The 13963-nt window shown below is 41.4% G+C and overlaps 3 protein-coding genes across 3 annotated transcripts; 2 read left to right on the top strand and 1 right to left on the bottom strand.

Annotated features, from left to right (window-relative positions):
• Positions 1-2208: 2208 nt before the first annotated feature.
• LOC103516329 lies at positions 2209-3652 on the top strand. The gene is made up of 3 exons (XM_008481293.1): positions 2209-2420; positions 2732-3138; positions 3426-3652. Exons 2-3 carry the CDS (start codon positions 3063-3065, stop codon positions 3650-3652), a joined length of 303 nt encoding a protein of 100 aa, XP_008479515.1. The 5' UTR covers positions 2209-2420; positions 2732-3062.
• Positions 3653-5498: 1846 nt separating this feature from the next.
• On the bottom strand, positions 5499-6996 carry LOC103516328. The gene is made up of 3 exons (XM_017447005.1): positions 6752-6996; positions 6034-6440; positions 5499-5746 (listed from the first exon to the last, which is right to left on the bottom strand). Exons 2-3 carry the CDS (start codon positions 6107-6109, stop codon positions 5499-5501), a joined length of 324 nt encoding a protein of 107 aa, XP_017302494.1. The 5' UTR covers positions 6110-6440; positions 6752-6996.
• A 1586-nt stretch (positions 6997-8582) lies between these two features.
• Positions 8583-13963, top strand: LOC103516326 (chromatin modification-related protein EAF1-like). Its single transcript, XM_008481291.1, has 2 exons — positions 8583-8767; positions 13815-13963. The coding sequence occupies exons 1-2, from the start codon at positions 8596-8598 to the stop codon at positions 13961-13963; spliced, it is 321 nt and encodes a 106-aa protein (XP_008479513.1). The 5' UTR covers positions 8583-8595.

The raw sequence follows: 13963 nt of genomic DNA, 5'->3' as shown, positions 1-13963 counted from the left end.
TTTGCAATAAAAGATAGTTTTTGTTCGGCTAACTTACGTGACGATAATTGAAACGTAAGACGTAAGTTGACCAAAAAACGTTTATGCACATACCTACGCAGAAACGAGTTTTTCGTCTAATGTTGTTGTTGTTTTATTATTATTATTATATTACACTTTATTAGGATTTTACAATGTTTTTTACAATACAATATTTACAAACAGGTACACAAAACAAAATAACAAAATAATAAGAAATTAACAAAAGAAAACGAAAATTGAATAAAGAAAGAAAATTGAATAAAGAAAGAAAAAAAAATTGAAAAATCCTAACTCAGGGGCGGGATTAATGCCTAGGGCATTCTCTTCCATCCAACCCCAATCATTGGGTCCAAATTTGACTGGATCCAAATTGCAATCAGAGTGCACAGGTAATTTTGACCACAATGAGGATTTTCCGGGCAAATCTTAATAATTTCAGTAAGACCAGTTTGTTTTCAAACGACATGGATTTACCACGGATAAAAGGATCCCCCTAAAACAAAACAAACCTCAAATATCTCTAATAAAGTAATAGAAAGCTAAAACAAACTCCAGAAATCCCTAATAATTCTAATAGAAAGTAAAAACAATCCCCTTTTGTCAAACATCACGAAAACGGGAGCGACAATAAATCACGCAATTAATTAAAAACGAGAAGCCTTTCCTCTCCTTCCTGGGTCTCTCTCTCTCTCCTTTCCTCTTTTTCTCTCTTCTCTTCCATTCCCTTCTCTTATCTTTCTTCTCCTCTCTTCCTCTCTCTCTCTCCTCTCTTCCTCTCTCTCTCCTCTCTTCCTCTCTCTCTCCTCTCTCTTTCTCTTCCTCCCTCTCTCTCGCTATCTCTCATCTCTCCTTCTCTCTCTCTCTCTCTTTTCTCTTGTTTTCTCTCTCTCTCTTTTTTTTCTCTTATTTTCTCTCTCTTCTCCTTCCTTGCTCTCTTCCTCTATCTCAATTACACATCAGTTAGTCGCTTTCAGTATGTTTTTCTGTATGACGAGTTGGGATCTGAGTTCACTCAATTGTCTTCTGACGAAACTGAACTACTGAACTGAAAGAAGGAAAGAAAGGTATACAGACAAACTGAAAGAAAATTCGCCGAGTTGAAACTTGAGATAATAATAATAATAATAATAATAATAGTGCTTATTTATACTGCTCGCATAGGACTGAAAAGTCCCTTTACTCCAGCAGTAGGCTACTACTATTATTGTGGTCAAACTCTCAAATTATATGAGGATAAAATTCCATACCTCGGCTGGGATTGAACCCAGTCCGCTCGGGGAGGGAATCGAACCCACGATCTAGCGCTTACAAGGCAGACACCCTGTATAAATTTGGCTCGTGCCATATTACAGGAGGACAGGGAGGAGGAGGAGGAGGAGGAGGAGGGTAGGAATGTTCTGGAATAGTGTAACATGTCAGCAATGAGATTCCAGAATCCAGGAATGTGTAAATTTGGTGACAGAAGAAAAAGGGGAACAACGGAAATGAAATATGGGACTTCAAAACAGAAAGGTTAGTGACGTCTTCAGTGGAGAAATAAATGTCGCAGAACGCCTATTATAGGGCTGATGTCAACTTGACGTGGCTAGAAGGAGAGACAGTTAGAATACCTACCTCCCAATATTTCCATTTTAGGTGATGGGTCTTACACTTGAGAGAGAAGGGATAGGAAGATTTGGCGAAGAGGGGAAGCAGTGAATTGTTGATTTGTCATCTCCACTAATATTGGGGGATGTGCTAATTTTCCCAAGTGAGGAAATAAGGAATACCAGGTAGATACCTACCGAAGTTATGGGTAACTTTCTGTCTGGGACGTTAACGGGAATGCTTGATGGTACCTACAGCTATCCTATATGCATATATATTTACTGTAAACCTCTACATTAGTCATAATAACCTCTGTAGACATTCACCTATGGGTCTACGTACCTCTATCAAGATGGGATGCAACGCTAGTAACCGATCGGTACAAACTTCAACATAAAAGAAGATCTAAAAAAAAAAAAAAAAAAAAAAACATTTAATTTGTGATCCTCAGGCAGAAAGGCTGAATTCAAACCATATTTTAAGTTTTTTCATCCTCTTATTCAAGCTCCCTTTTTACAGTTCTCGTGTTAACAAGCTCATAAAATTGGGGTTTTTAAGGTAATCAAATCGAAGGGAACACGATTTAGGACAATGAAAGTCGTGTGATGTTCCCACTCGATTCGTATTTATTTATTTTATTGGTGTTTGGTGTTTTAGTACGTGGCCAGGCGTTATTAGAGTCCAAATTGATCCTACCTCCAACAAAGAGATGTTCTCCTCTGTTCCAAATTGATCCTAAGAGATGTTCTCTGTTGTGTTCACATTCCATGGATTTGCCGTACTGTCGCCAAATGTCCAAATGATGTTCAAATGTAATATAAATGATGATGTTCAAATTTATACAGATATAGCTTAAGTGGATGCGGTAGCAAATTCCTGTCCAAATTCTGAATTCCAAAGTCCAATTCAGAGAGTGTTTTTACCTGATCTACATACCTACTATCGCTTTTTTTTATAATAGCTAAATTCCCTTTTAAGCATAAGAATTAGGTATTCGAAATTTTTAATTTCATTTCGATTTTGACTGAATTCTACAGGAGTGTCTACTTTTGACATATCAGCTGAAACACGTCCACATTCCATTTTTTTCGCTTTCACCCAAACCATTTGATCTTTGTTTCAGGACTCTGATGACTTCTCTGCACGTCGAAATCTGGTCCACCAACCTCTTTTCTCAATAGCATCCGATCTAAAAGGTCAATCCACCTCTGATCAATCAATCAGGAGGCTCATCCCTTCTAGTGGAAACTGATCTAAAACGTCACGCTGACCAGGGGAAGCTCTATAACCCTGCAGCATCCAACATCCCTTTAGAACCCATCTTAGGGGCAGACAGAAACTGGTCGTTCAATCAGTGAAGGCTCTATAAGTTCTTCTACCTATCCCAGGGGCGGACGCACACTGTGGCGATTCTCAGGCAAAGTGACGGGGAGCAGGGGCGGCATGTGACCCCAATGTATCACTCCAATCCCAGCGCTGCCCTCGCAGCCAGCAACTATCTACCTCATCATGGCATGGCCAGCCCTGCAGGTGAGCGAAAATTTCGAAAAAACCTATTAAAAAATTTCTGTCTCATCCCAAAAATATAGGATCATCCTGAACTACTGACAACCATTGCATCGTGAGGACTTGGGCTTAAAAAACATTTTTTAAAGAGATTTGATGGAGGGAAATGTATTAGGTACCTAAGTAGTGTAAAGAGAAAACTACCCGAACATTATCTGTCTAGGATGAAGTTTTATTCGGGAAGAATAAACAGGGTCCATTCTACTCTATTTCGGAGCGATAAACAGGGTCTCTATTCCTCTCTTTCGCAGCTACGTCCCCCTATCAATCTTCGCCTCAGCAGGCGGCCATGTACGGCGTTCCCACCTCTCGCGGCTCTATGTTCCCTTCCGGCCCCGCATGGAACCCCAGTCCGGCGGTCCAATCCGCACCCAGTCCGCATGCGTCTAGTCACGATCTGTACCCGGGCGGCTCTTTCTATTCGACGCATCAGCCGCCCGCTGCGGTCATGTGGCGGTTCTGCCCTCACGTAACGTGAGCTCACTTGACGTGATAGTAGTATGTTTCTACCATTATACGAATCTACGAATCATCCAGGCTACGCCACTATGGCAGAGCCCCCGTGTTGGGTGATAATAAGGTGTACGCTGTCCCCGGCTTTGTTGAGAGACTAAGGGGGAAACATGGTTTTACTCTTTACGGAATTAATTCTTTGCTAAGCTCCTCGCCCTTTCAGTCTGGGTGTCCTAGAAGACCACACCTGTGATTAACACACTTTGCAGGTTTGTTGTTTCATAATTTGTAACAGTGTCGAATTGTAACATTGCTGTTCTGGAAAGGCCCGTTTAGAGGCGTAGACGCGCGACTTTTAGTAGTGAAACTGATATTGTTTCATAATTTGTAACAGTGTCGAATTGTAACATTGCTGTTCTGGAAAGGCCCGTTTAGAGGCGTAGACGCGCGACTTTTAGTAGCACCGGTAGCGCGTAGGTTCGTTGCACACACACCGGTTTTGGCCGACCGATTTTTTACCGGTCGTCCAAATAGTAAAGCACACGTCGGAATGGGACCTTGCACACACGCCGACCGGTGATCGGTGCCGGTCACTATTGTGGAATTTGGACGACCGGTAAAAAATCGGTCGTCCAAAACCGGTGTGTGTGCAACGGGCCGTAGTTGCCGGCAAAACCAACCTTCTGAAAATGATAGAGGACTCTCTTCCTATAGACTCCCTATCATTTTCATAGCATTGGTTTTGCAGGCGAATACGCACTACTAAAATTCCACGCTTCCAATGTTCTCACAGGCCTGAAAGTTCTTAGGTGTTTTCTGCCGTCTGAAATGGTCCAGGAATATTCCCCTATGCCCCAGTTACCCTGTAAAGGTAGGGACGCGGGACGTTCACCCCACCCAAAGTACTACTCGGGATTAATACCTAGTATTACTACCTATTAATAGGATTAATATTACTACCTAGTACCTATACCTTTGGCAGTTAAAGGGGATTTTACCTGTTACCTACTCTCTTCTTCTTCTTCTCCTCCTCCTCCTCCTCCTCCTCCTTCTTCTTCTTCTTTTCTTCTTCTCCTCCTTCTTCTTCTCCTCCTTTTCCTCCTCTCTTCCTATCTCTCTCTCTCTTTCTCTCTCTGTCTGTCTGTCTCTCTGGTTCTCTCTCTTTTTAATTACTCTAAAAACAAAATAGTCGAGTGTCGTGTGGTATTTTTCTGTCAATTCATTTTTTATGTCATTTCAGTGCCTCACCCAAAGTACTACTCGTATAAAAGGGATTACTACCTAGTATTACCTACCTTTGGCAGTTAAAGGGGATTTTACCTGTTACCTACTCTCTTCTTCTTCTCCTCCTCCTCCTCCTTCTTCTTCTTCTTCTTCTTCTTCTTCTTCTCCTCCTCCTCCTTCTTCTTCTTCTTCTTCTCCTCCTCCTCCTCCTTCTTCTTCTTCTTCTTCTTCTTCTTCTTCTTCTCCTTCTTCTTCTTTTCTTCTTCTCCTCCTCCTTCTTCTTCTTCTCCTCCTTTTCCTCCTCTCTTCCTATCTCTCTTTCTTTCTCTCTCTGTCTGTCTCTCTGTTTCTCTCTCTTTTTAATTACTCTAAAAACAAAATAGTCGAGTGTCGTGTGGTATTTTTCTGTCAATTCATTTTTTATGTCATTTCAGTAGCTAAGAGTCGTGAAAGAATAAAATTTCACGTCAGGGCAGTTATTAGGTTTTGCCCTGTGTCCGAAAAGATATTTCCTGATTCCAGGATCTACAGGATTTTTTTTTTTTTTTTTTTTTTTTTTAATTCAAACAAGTTTTTTTTTTTTTTATAAAATTTAAAAATATTTTTGACCAAAATCCATGAGATAAAACTAGTTTACCGGACATGGTCTACTCACCGTACGACCGCTGAAAGCTCGCCGGATCCGCGTACCGCCACATGACCGCAGCGGGCGGCTGATGCGTCGAATAGAAAGAGCCGCCCGGGTACAGATCGTGACTAGACGCATGCGGACTGGGTGCGGATTGGACCGCCGGACTGGGGTTCCATGCGGGGCCGGAAGGGAACATAGAGCCGCGAGAGGTGGGAACGCCGTACATGGCCGCCTGCTGAGGCGAAGATTGATAGGGGGACGTAGCTGCGAAAGAGAGGAATAGAGACCCTGTTTATCGCTCCGAAATAGAGTAGAATGGACCCTGTTTATTCTTCCCGAATAAAACTTCATCCTAGACAGATAATGTTCGGGTAGTTTTCTCTTTACACTACTTAGGTACCTAATACATTTCCCTCCATCAAATCTCTTTAAAAAATGTTTTTTAAGCCCAAGTCCTCACGATGCAATGGTTGTCAGTAGTTCAGGATGATCCTATATTTTTGGGATGAGACAGAAATTTTTTAATAGGTTTTTTCGAAATTTTCGCTCACCTGCAGGGCTGGCCATGCCATGATGAGGTAGATAGTTGCTGGCTGCGAGGGCAGCGCTGGGATTGGAGTGATACATTGGGGTCACATGCCGCCCCTGCTCCCCGTCACTTTGCCTGAGAATCGCCACAGTGTGCGTCCGCCCCTGGGATAGGTAGAAGAACTTATAGAGCCTTCACTGATTGAACGACCAGTTTCTGTCTGCCCCTAAGATGGGTTCTAAAGGGATGTTGGATGCTGCAGGGTTATAGAGCTTCCCCTGGTCAGCGTGACGTTTTAGATCAGTTTCCACTAGAAGGGATGAGCCTCCTGATTGATTGATCAGAGGTGGATTGACCTTTTAGATCGGATGCTATTGAGAAAAGAGGTTGGTGGACCAGATTTCGACGTGCAGAGAAGTCATCAGAGTCCTGAAACAAAGATCAAATGGTTTGGGTGAAAGCGAAAAAAATGGAATGTGGACGTGTTTCAGCTGATATGTCAAAAGTAGACACTCCTGTAGAATTCAGTCAAAATCGAAATGAAATTAAAAATTTCGAATACCTAATTCTTATGCTTAAAAGGGAATTTAGCTATTATAAAAAAAAGCGATAGTAGGTATGTAGATCAGGTAAAAACACTCTCTGAATTGGACTTTGGAATTCAGAATTTGGACAGGAATTTGCTACCGCATCCACTTAAGCTATATCTGTATAAATTTGAACATCATCATTTATATTACATTTGAACATCATTTGGACATTTGGCGACAGTACGGCAAATCCATGGAATGTGAACACAACAGAGAACATCTCTTAGGATCAATTTGGAACAGAGAAGAACATCTCTTTGTTGGAGGTAGGATCAATTTGGACTCTAATAACGCCTGGCCACGTACTAAAACACCAAACACCAATAAAATAAATAAATACGAATCGAGTGGGAACATCACACGACTTTCATTGTCCTAAATCTTGTTCCCTTCGATTTGATTACCTTAAAAACCCCAATTTCATGAGCTTGTTAACACGAGAACTGTAAAAAGGGAGCTTAAATAAGAGGATGAAAAAACTTAAAATTTGGTTTGAATTCAGCCTTTCTGCCTGACGATCACAAATTGAACGTTTCAGCAAAACAGATCAAGAATTCACTAATGGCCTGCTGCATATTTGCTGATGCTCGAGCATTTTCATTGTATATTGTATGTGTATGATGTTTTTGTAAATAATAGATCAAGAATTAATGCGAAATTCTTGACGTGCTCAAAAATTGACGGATTTAGGGGAAAAGTGGAAAAAAAAACCGAAATCGATTAGGCATACCTATCTTTATTTTTATGGGAAAATCGATTTTGTTGATGAACTGATAGGTACCTACCTATTCTACGTTGTTGTTCTTCTGTAGGTACCCTACGGGGTTAAGGAAAGTAAAAGCTAGGTACCTAATAAAATAATACCCTCGACTGGTGATTCGTATAATAAGGATTATAAAAATTGTATATGTGTATGATGTTTTTGTAAATAATAGATCAAGAATTAATGCAAAATTCTTGACGTGCTCAAAAATTGACGGATTTAGGGGAAAAGTGGAAAAAAAAATCCGAAATCGATTAGCCATATCTTTCTTTTTATGGGAAAATCGATTTTGTTGCTGAACTGATAGGTACCTACCTATTCTGCGTTGTTGTTGTTGTTCTTCTGTACCCTACGGGGTTAAGGAAAGTAAAAGCTAGGTACCTAATAAAATAATACCCTCGACTGGTGATTCGTATAATAAGGATTATAAAACCCGGGTGTGCTTAGGGGCCACAGTCATGGTTAGAGACAAAACTGTCAATACTACTCAAACCCTAAGCAACCAGGCACTTTATTCATGAGGGTCTACTTTATGGTCTGGCTACCAGACAGAAGTTAAATACATTACCTACTTTATTTATTGTAGGATTAGGAAAGTAAAAAGTGGTTTTTGATAGAGGGAACTGTAACAGCGAAGGTCTTATCGTGCCGAAATCGCAGAGTGGAGAATACATCAATTAATGTTTTTTATTCTCTCGATCGTAAGTGAATTAGATAAAAAACTGTGGATATCATGGCTGGTATGGTGTTCTGTTTTGATACGGGGCTAAACGCAATGAAAGTATCTATTTCTGAGCAATCAACTAATCGAAAACGTGAGGGGAATGAATGGGAGGTAAGTACACGTGGGGATACAATGTTAATTGAAGATGAACCTAGAATTTAAAATCTAAAAAAACAAGCCAGGCCACTGTACGTATAGCCAACTTCCAGGGTAGTGCTCCTGCTTTTTTTAAGAGGTTTGGTAGAGGGAACCGAAACGTATGGAGGGAGCTGTGATTGCTAAGGTGTTACCGTCCCGAAATCGAAGAAAGAAGAGAGGATATTAGAAAGTCAGCCGTTCCGAGAACGAATATTATCCGTTCAGGATAAAATCCTCCTCGGGCGGGAGTGGAGGTGGGAAGGGGGAGAGCTTTATCCTTAACGGATAAGGATCGTTCTCGGAACGGCTGGCTTTCTCCTAATTTGTTCTCTTTCTTCGATTTCGGGCGTTCCCACCTCTCGCGGCTCTATGTTCCCTTCCGGCCCCGCATGGAACCCCAGTCCGGCGGTCCAATCCGCACCCAGTCCGCATGCGTCTAGTCACGATCTGTACCCGGGCGGCTCTTTCTATTCGACGCATCAGCCGCCCGCTGCGGTCATGTGGCGGTACGCGGATCCGGCGAGCTTTCAGCGGTCGTACGGTGAGTAGACCATGTCCGGTAAACTAGTTTTATCTCATTGAGGGAAAAATTGACACATGTTGACAGAAATTTCTGCAAATGAAATTCTTGATAAATTAGGTAGGTAGGTACCTGATCAAATTTTGAAAAGAACATGTAGCAAATTACAGGACTACTATGCGACAAAAAGGACTGTCCTGTCTGCAATAGACCAGCTGGAAAGTCGGACGCCAAATGTTCGAATAATTGCGACATACCTATGAGACTCAAGTTTTTCTAAGCCATCATCTTTTGTGCTAATGAGTAATCCAGGTGGATTCACATATAGTCAGCCTGGTTTTTAGATCGATTGAAACAAGTTATAAATTGTCCCCGTTGCCAAAGTTTGAAAATTTGCGAATCACCAGTAGCGATTGACCAGATGGTCATCCAACTAGATACCAACCTCGCAAAACGCTGTTTAACTTGCCCTCAAAGTTTGAAAATTTGCGAATCACCAGTAGCGATTGACCAGATGGTCATCCAACTAGATACCAACCTCGCAAAACGCTGTTTAACTTCGATTTCGGGACGATAAGACCTCTATAATAGAGGTGTTACAGTTCCCTCTATCAATCAAACCTCTGGGGAAAAAAGCTGTACGTAGGGGTATTACCTACTCTTGGGCTATAACTTAGACCTCAATTCCTTCGCTCAATGAAATCATCATAAAAACTAGGCTAGTTTTACCTAGGATTTGGGTAAGGCTTCTTGTCAACACAGCGCAACGGTGTGGTCTTTTTTCTTCTTTGGAATTTCTCTTTGGAATCTCTGTTCTCTTTGGAATCCGCTTAGGCGGTGGAGGGCGCCACAGGCTAGGCGGCTGGGCGGCTAGGTCTTACTCTTAAGAGTCCCTAAAACACGTACCTACTGTTGAAGCTGGCTTAGTCTTCAATTCTTCATCTTAAGAGGTTCTGAAACCCAATACGGGGGGCTTCCTAAATCTTCTCCATGTCCTTCCACTTATGATTCCCATATATCAAAATATTCAGAGTTCAGAGTCTTTGAAACAAGAAGTAGCTTCTGGTTTTAGGTCTGGTTACACCAAAGCAAAGGGTTTACATAATTATATGGGCCACACCATGTTAAGTAGTCATGAGGGTTATACCTACCTACTTAAACCTCCCCGGCTCCTTCCAAATGTCAAGCTGTCATACTTAGAACATTATTTGGGCATCAAATTCGGATACTAATACTCGAGCTTCGGTTTAATTAAAAAGGTAAAACTTCCCCGCCCTGCCAGAAATGCATCCTGGAACGCACGAAAAAATGACCTTTTTTGGAATTTCCCTAACTGAGAAAAATAACCAGGGTGTCGCCTTAGGTTCCAGCCTTAGGTTCCAGAACTCTAATATATCAGGAAGATCGACACTTTAATATACCTGTAGCAAAACCTAGCATTCCAACTTCCAACGCCCTAAATCTGGGGATATAACCGAATAATAGAGTTCTTATGTCCACCGCTCACGCTCAGACCATGTGACAGACATATAGGTTTGTGAGACCACAGCCTAAGTTGGTGGGCATTACACCCTACGTGTCCTAAAACTTGAGCCACCCTACACTTGGAAAAAATATTCTTCGATTTCGGGACGATAAGACCTTATTGTTACAGTTCCCTCTATCAATCAAACCTCTGGGGGAAAAAGCTGTACGTAGGGGTATTACTCTTGGACTATAACTTAGACCTCAATTCCTTCGCTCAATGAAATCATCATAAAAACTAGGCTAGTTTTACCTAGGATTTGGGCAAGGCTTCTTGTCAACACCACGGTGTGGTCTTTTTTCTTCTTTGGAATTTCTCTTTGGAATCTCTGTTCTCTTTGGAATCCGCTTAGGCGGTGGAGGGCGCCACAAGGCTATTGTACGTATAGCCAACTTCCAGGGTAGTGCTCCTGCCTTTTTTAAGAGGTTTGATAGAGGGAACCAAAACGTATGGCGGGAACTGTAAAGTGTTATCGTCCCGAAATCGAAGAAGGAAGAGAGGATATTAGAAAGTCAGCCGTTCCGAGAACGAATATTATCCGTTCAGGATAAAATCCTCCTCGGGCGGGAGTGGAGGTGGGAAGGGGGAGAGCTTTATCCTTAACGGACAAGGATCGTTCTCGGAACGGCTGGCTTTCTCCTAATTTGTTCTCTTTCTTCGATTTCGGGACGATAAGACCTCTATTGTTACAGTTCCCTCTATCAATCAAACCTCTGGGGAAAAAAGTTGTTCGTAAGGGTAATGCTCTTGGACTATAACTTAGACCTCAATTTCTTCCCTCAATCAAATCATATCTAGGCTAGTTTTACCAAAGGATTTGGGCTAGGCTTCTTGTCAACACAGCGCAACGGTGTGGTCTTTTTTCTTCTTTGGAATTTCTCTTTGGAATCCGCTTAGGCGGTGGAGGGCGCCACAGGCTAGGCGGCTGGGCGGCTAGGTCTTACTCTTAAGAGTCCCTAAAACATGTTACACAGAGTCTAATACTCTTTAGAGCTTGTTGAGTAGTGGCGTAGTGTAAGAGTTTCAGCTCTTAGACTAAGAATAGAACGGAGCGAAGAGCAAAGAGCCCTCTGCAATTTGAACTCGTTTTGCTTCCTTACGAGCAAAGAGTATACTTCCGCCCGGGGGTGAACTCCATCCTAAACAGAAAACAGATAATGTTCGTTCTCGAGACAGCTGGCTTTCTCCTATCCAGTCCTCTTTCTCCCTTAGATTTCGAGGTAGGAAGACCTCTGTTGTTACAGTTCTTTCTATTAAAGCATTTTCTTTCCTTTCTTTTGAATCTACAGCTAGAAATTCACGACCATCACGTCGACAGAGCCTAATACTCTTTAGAGCTTGTTGAGTAGTGGCGTAGTGTAAGAGTTTCAGCTCTTAGGCTAAGAATAGATTGGAGCGAAGAGCAAAGAGCCCTCTGCTCAAAGCGATTTGAGCTCGTTTTGCTTCCTTAAGAGCAAAGAGTATATTTCCGCCCGCGGGGGGCGAACTTCATCCTAAACAGAAAACAGATAAGGTTCGTTCTCGAGAGAGCTGGCTTTCTCCTATCCAGTCCTCTTTCTCCCTTAGATTTCGAGGCAGTAAGACCTCTGTTGTTACAGTTCTTTCTATTAAAGCATTTTCTTTCCTTTCTTTTGAATCTACAGCTAGAAATTCACGACCATCACGTCACGTCACGTCACGTCACGTGAACTTATGGGAAGTCAGTAAGACGTACATAGTTCAAAGTTTTCCCATAATATCAAATCAGGAGTAAGAAAGATGTATGTACTGTTGAAGCTGGCTTAGTCAGCTTAGTCTTCATCTGAGGTTCTGAAACGCAATCCGGGGGGTTCCTAAATCTTCTCCATGTCCTTCCACTTATGATTCCCAATATCAAAACATTCAGAGTTCAGAGTCTTTGAAACAAGAAGTAGCTTCTGGTTTTAGGTCTGGTTTTGGGTTACACCAAAGCAAAGGGTTTACTTATATGGGCCACACCATGTTAAGTAGTTATGAGGGTTATACCTACTTGAACCTCCCCGGCTCCTTCCAAATGTCAAGCTGTCATACTTAGAACATTATTTGGGCATCAAATTCGGATACTAATACTTGAGCTTCGGTGTCAAAATCTGTGAAGTGTCCCAAAGATCAGGAAATTCGGGGGTATCGAAGGAATTAACCGTGTATCAGTGATATTCAGGGTCGGACCAAAGTAAGACCAGAGTGTAACTCACAAAAGATCTAGGTAATTGGGTCGTAGTGACATAGGGTTTAAGGTGTGTCCAAACATAGTCAACCGGCCGGCTGTCGATCGCAGTCGAGGAGGAAAGATATTGTCGAGGCAGCGCGCAGCGTGGACGGTTCATTCGACATCGATCGACGGCTGGTCGACTATGTATGTACACACCTTTACAGCTTTACACCCTTCCAGGGTAGAAGGCATAATTAAGCAATTATTATAAATTTTGTGGTTGTTAAGAAGAATACTGAGGGTGACATAGGCTACTTAAAATTGTCACATTCCGTCCTGATTCAAAATGGCGGCGCTTTAAAGGCATGCCTCTTACGCCACGCTGATCCCGTACAAAGGACGGGTCAACCACTAGTAAATGAATTAAAATGAAATAAATAGATTTAAACAAATAAATAAAATAAGAACAGGATATTGAAGAAGCAACTCTTTTTTTCTATCCTGTATATTTGGCTCGGATCGGTATTTTAAAACCATAGGCGCCTTGTCACTTAACGATAGGGTTTAGTTATTGAGCATAAAAAAATCTGTTCTTGTGTATGTTTTTTTGGTAACATTGTATTCTTTTTATTCATATAAGAACAAGAAATAACACACAGAAAAGATGTAATTTGTCAAATACATCAATTTGGATCAATTTTTTCCATTTTTATAGCCGGGCACATCACACTTTAACCATAAAAATCACTTATTAGTCAGTGTTGTTCGCCTATAAAGTTGGGACCTATTGAGAGTGTGGGATCTTATAGGTTTATGTTTTGGAATATATATAAAATAACAATAGGTATTTATCTACCTGGTAGGTAGTTACATATGTTGGTTTACCTATTAGTAGGTATCTGTACTAATTTATCGTTTTCTGATTCTGACATTTATGTAGGCAATACTGCCCTCCTTAATGAAAAGGCAGTATATCCAAATTCCTAACTTTTCAGGAAACGTCATTGAAGTTTTTGGCAGTCATTTCTAAATAGGTATTTATCTAGCTGGTAGGTAGTTACATATGTTGGTTTACCTATTAGTAGGTTATATCTGTACTAATTTATCGTTTTCTGATTCTGACATTTATGTAGGCAATAATTAACAATGACATTTTTATACCTATCATTCTTGAAATACCAATTTACAACTAATATTTTTAGCTTTTTTGAGAGAGAGTTTAACTACAGGATAGGGGAAGCCAGCTGTTCCGGATCTTAGCTTAAACCATCCAGCTATGTTGATGTACCGAGTTGTATTTCTTCAATAATCTGGATTCTAGAGCTCTTTAAAAAGAAGCGAATTGCATGTTATTGAATATTTGATGTTTCCAGAATTTCCCATCGTAGCACATCCTCACCACCACCATCACCACCACCAGCAAACTCATTTCCACTCTTTTCCTTCGTCCTCGAATTTAATTAAAAAGGTAAAACTTCCCCGCCCTGCCAGAAATGCATCCTGGAACGCACGAAAAAAATGA

The sequence above is a fragment of the Diaphorina citri genome, unplaced genomic scaffold (assembly GCF_000475195.1).
Source record: "Diaphorina citri unplaced genomic scaffold, Diaci psyllid genome assembly version 1.1 scaffold1546, whole genome shotgun sequence".
Lineage (NCBI taxonomy): Eukaryota > Metazoa > Arthropoda > Insecta > Hemiptera > Psyllidae > Diaphorina > Diaphorina citri.
This window is presented reverse-complemented; position numbering and strand designations above follow the sequence as displayed.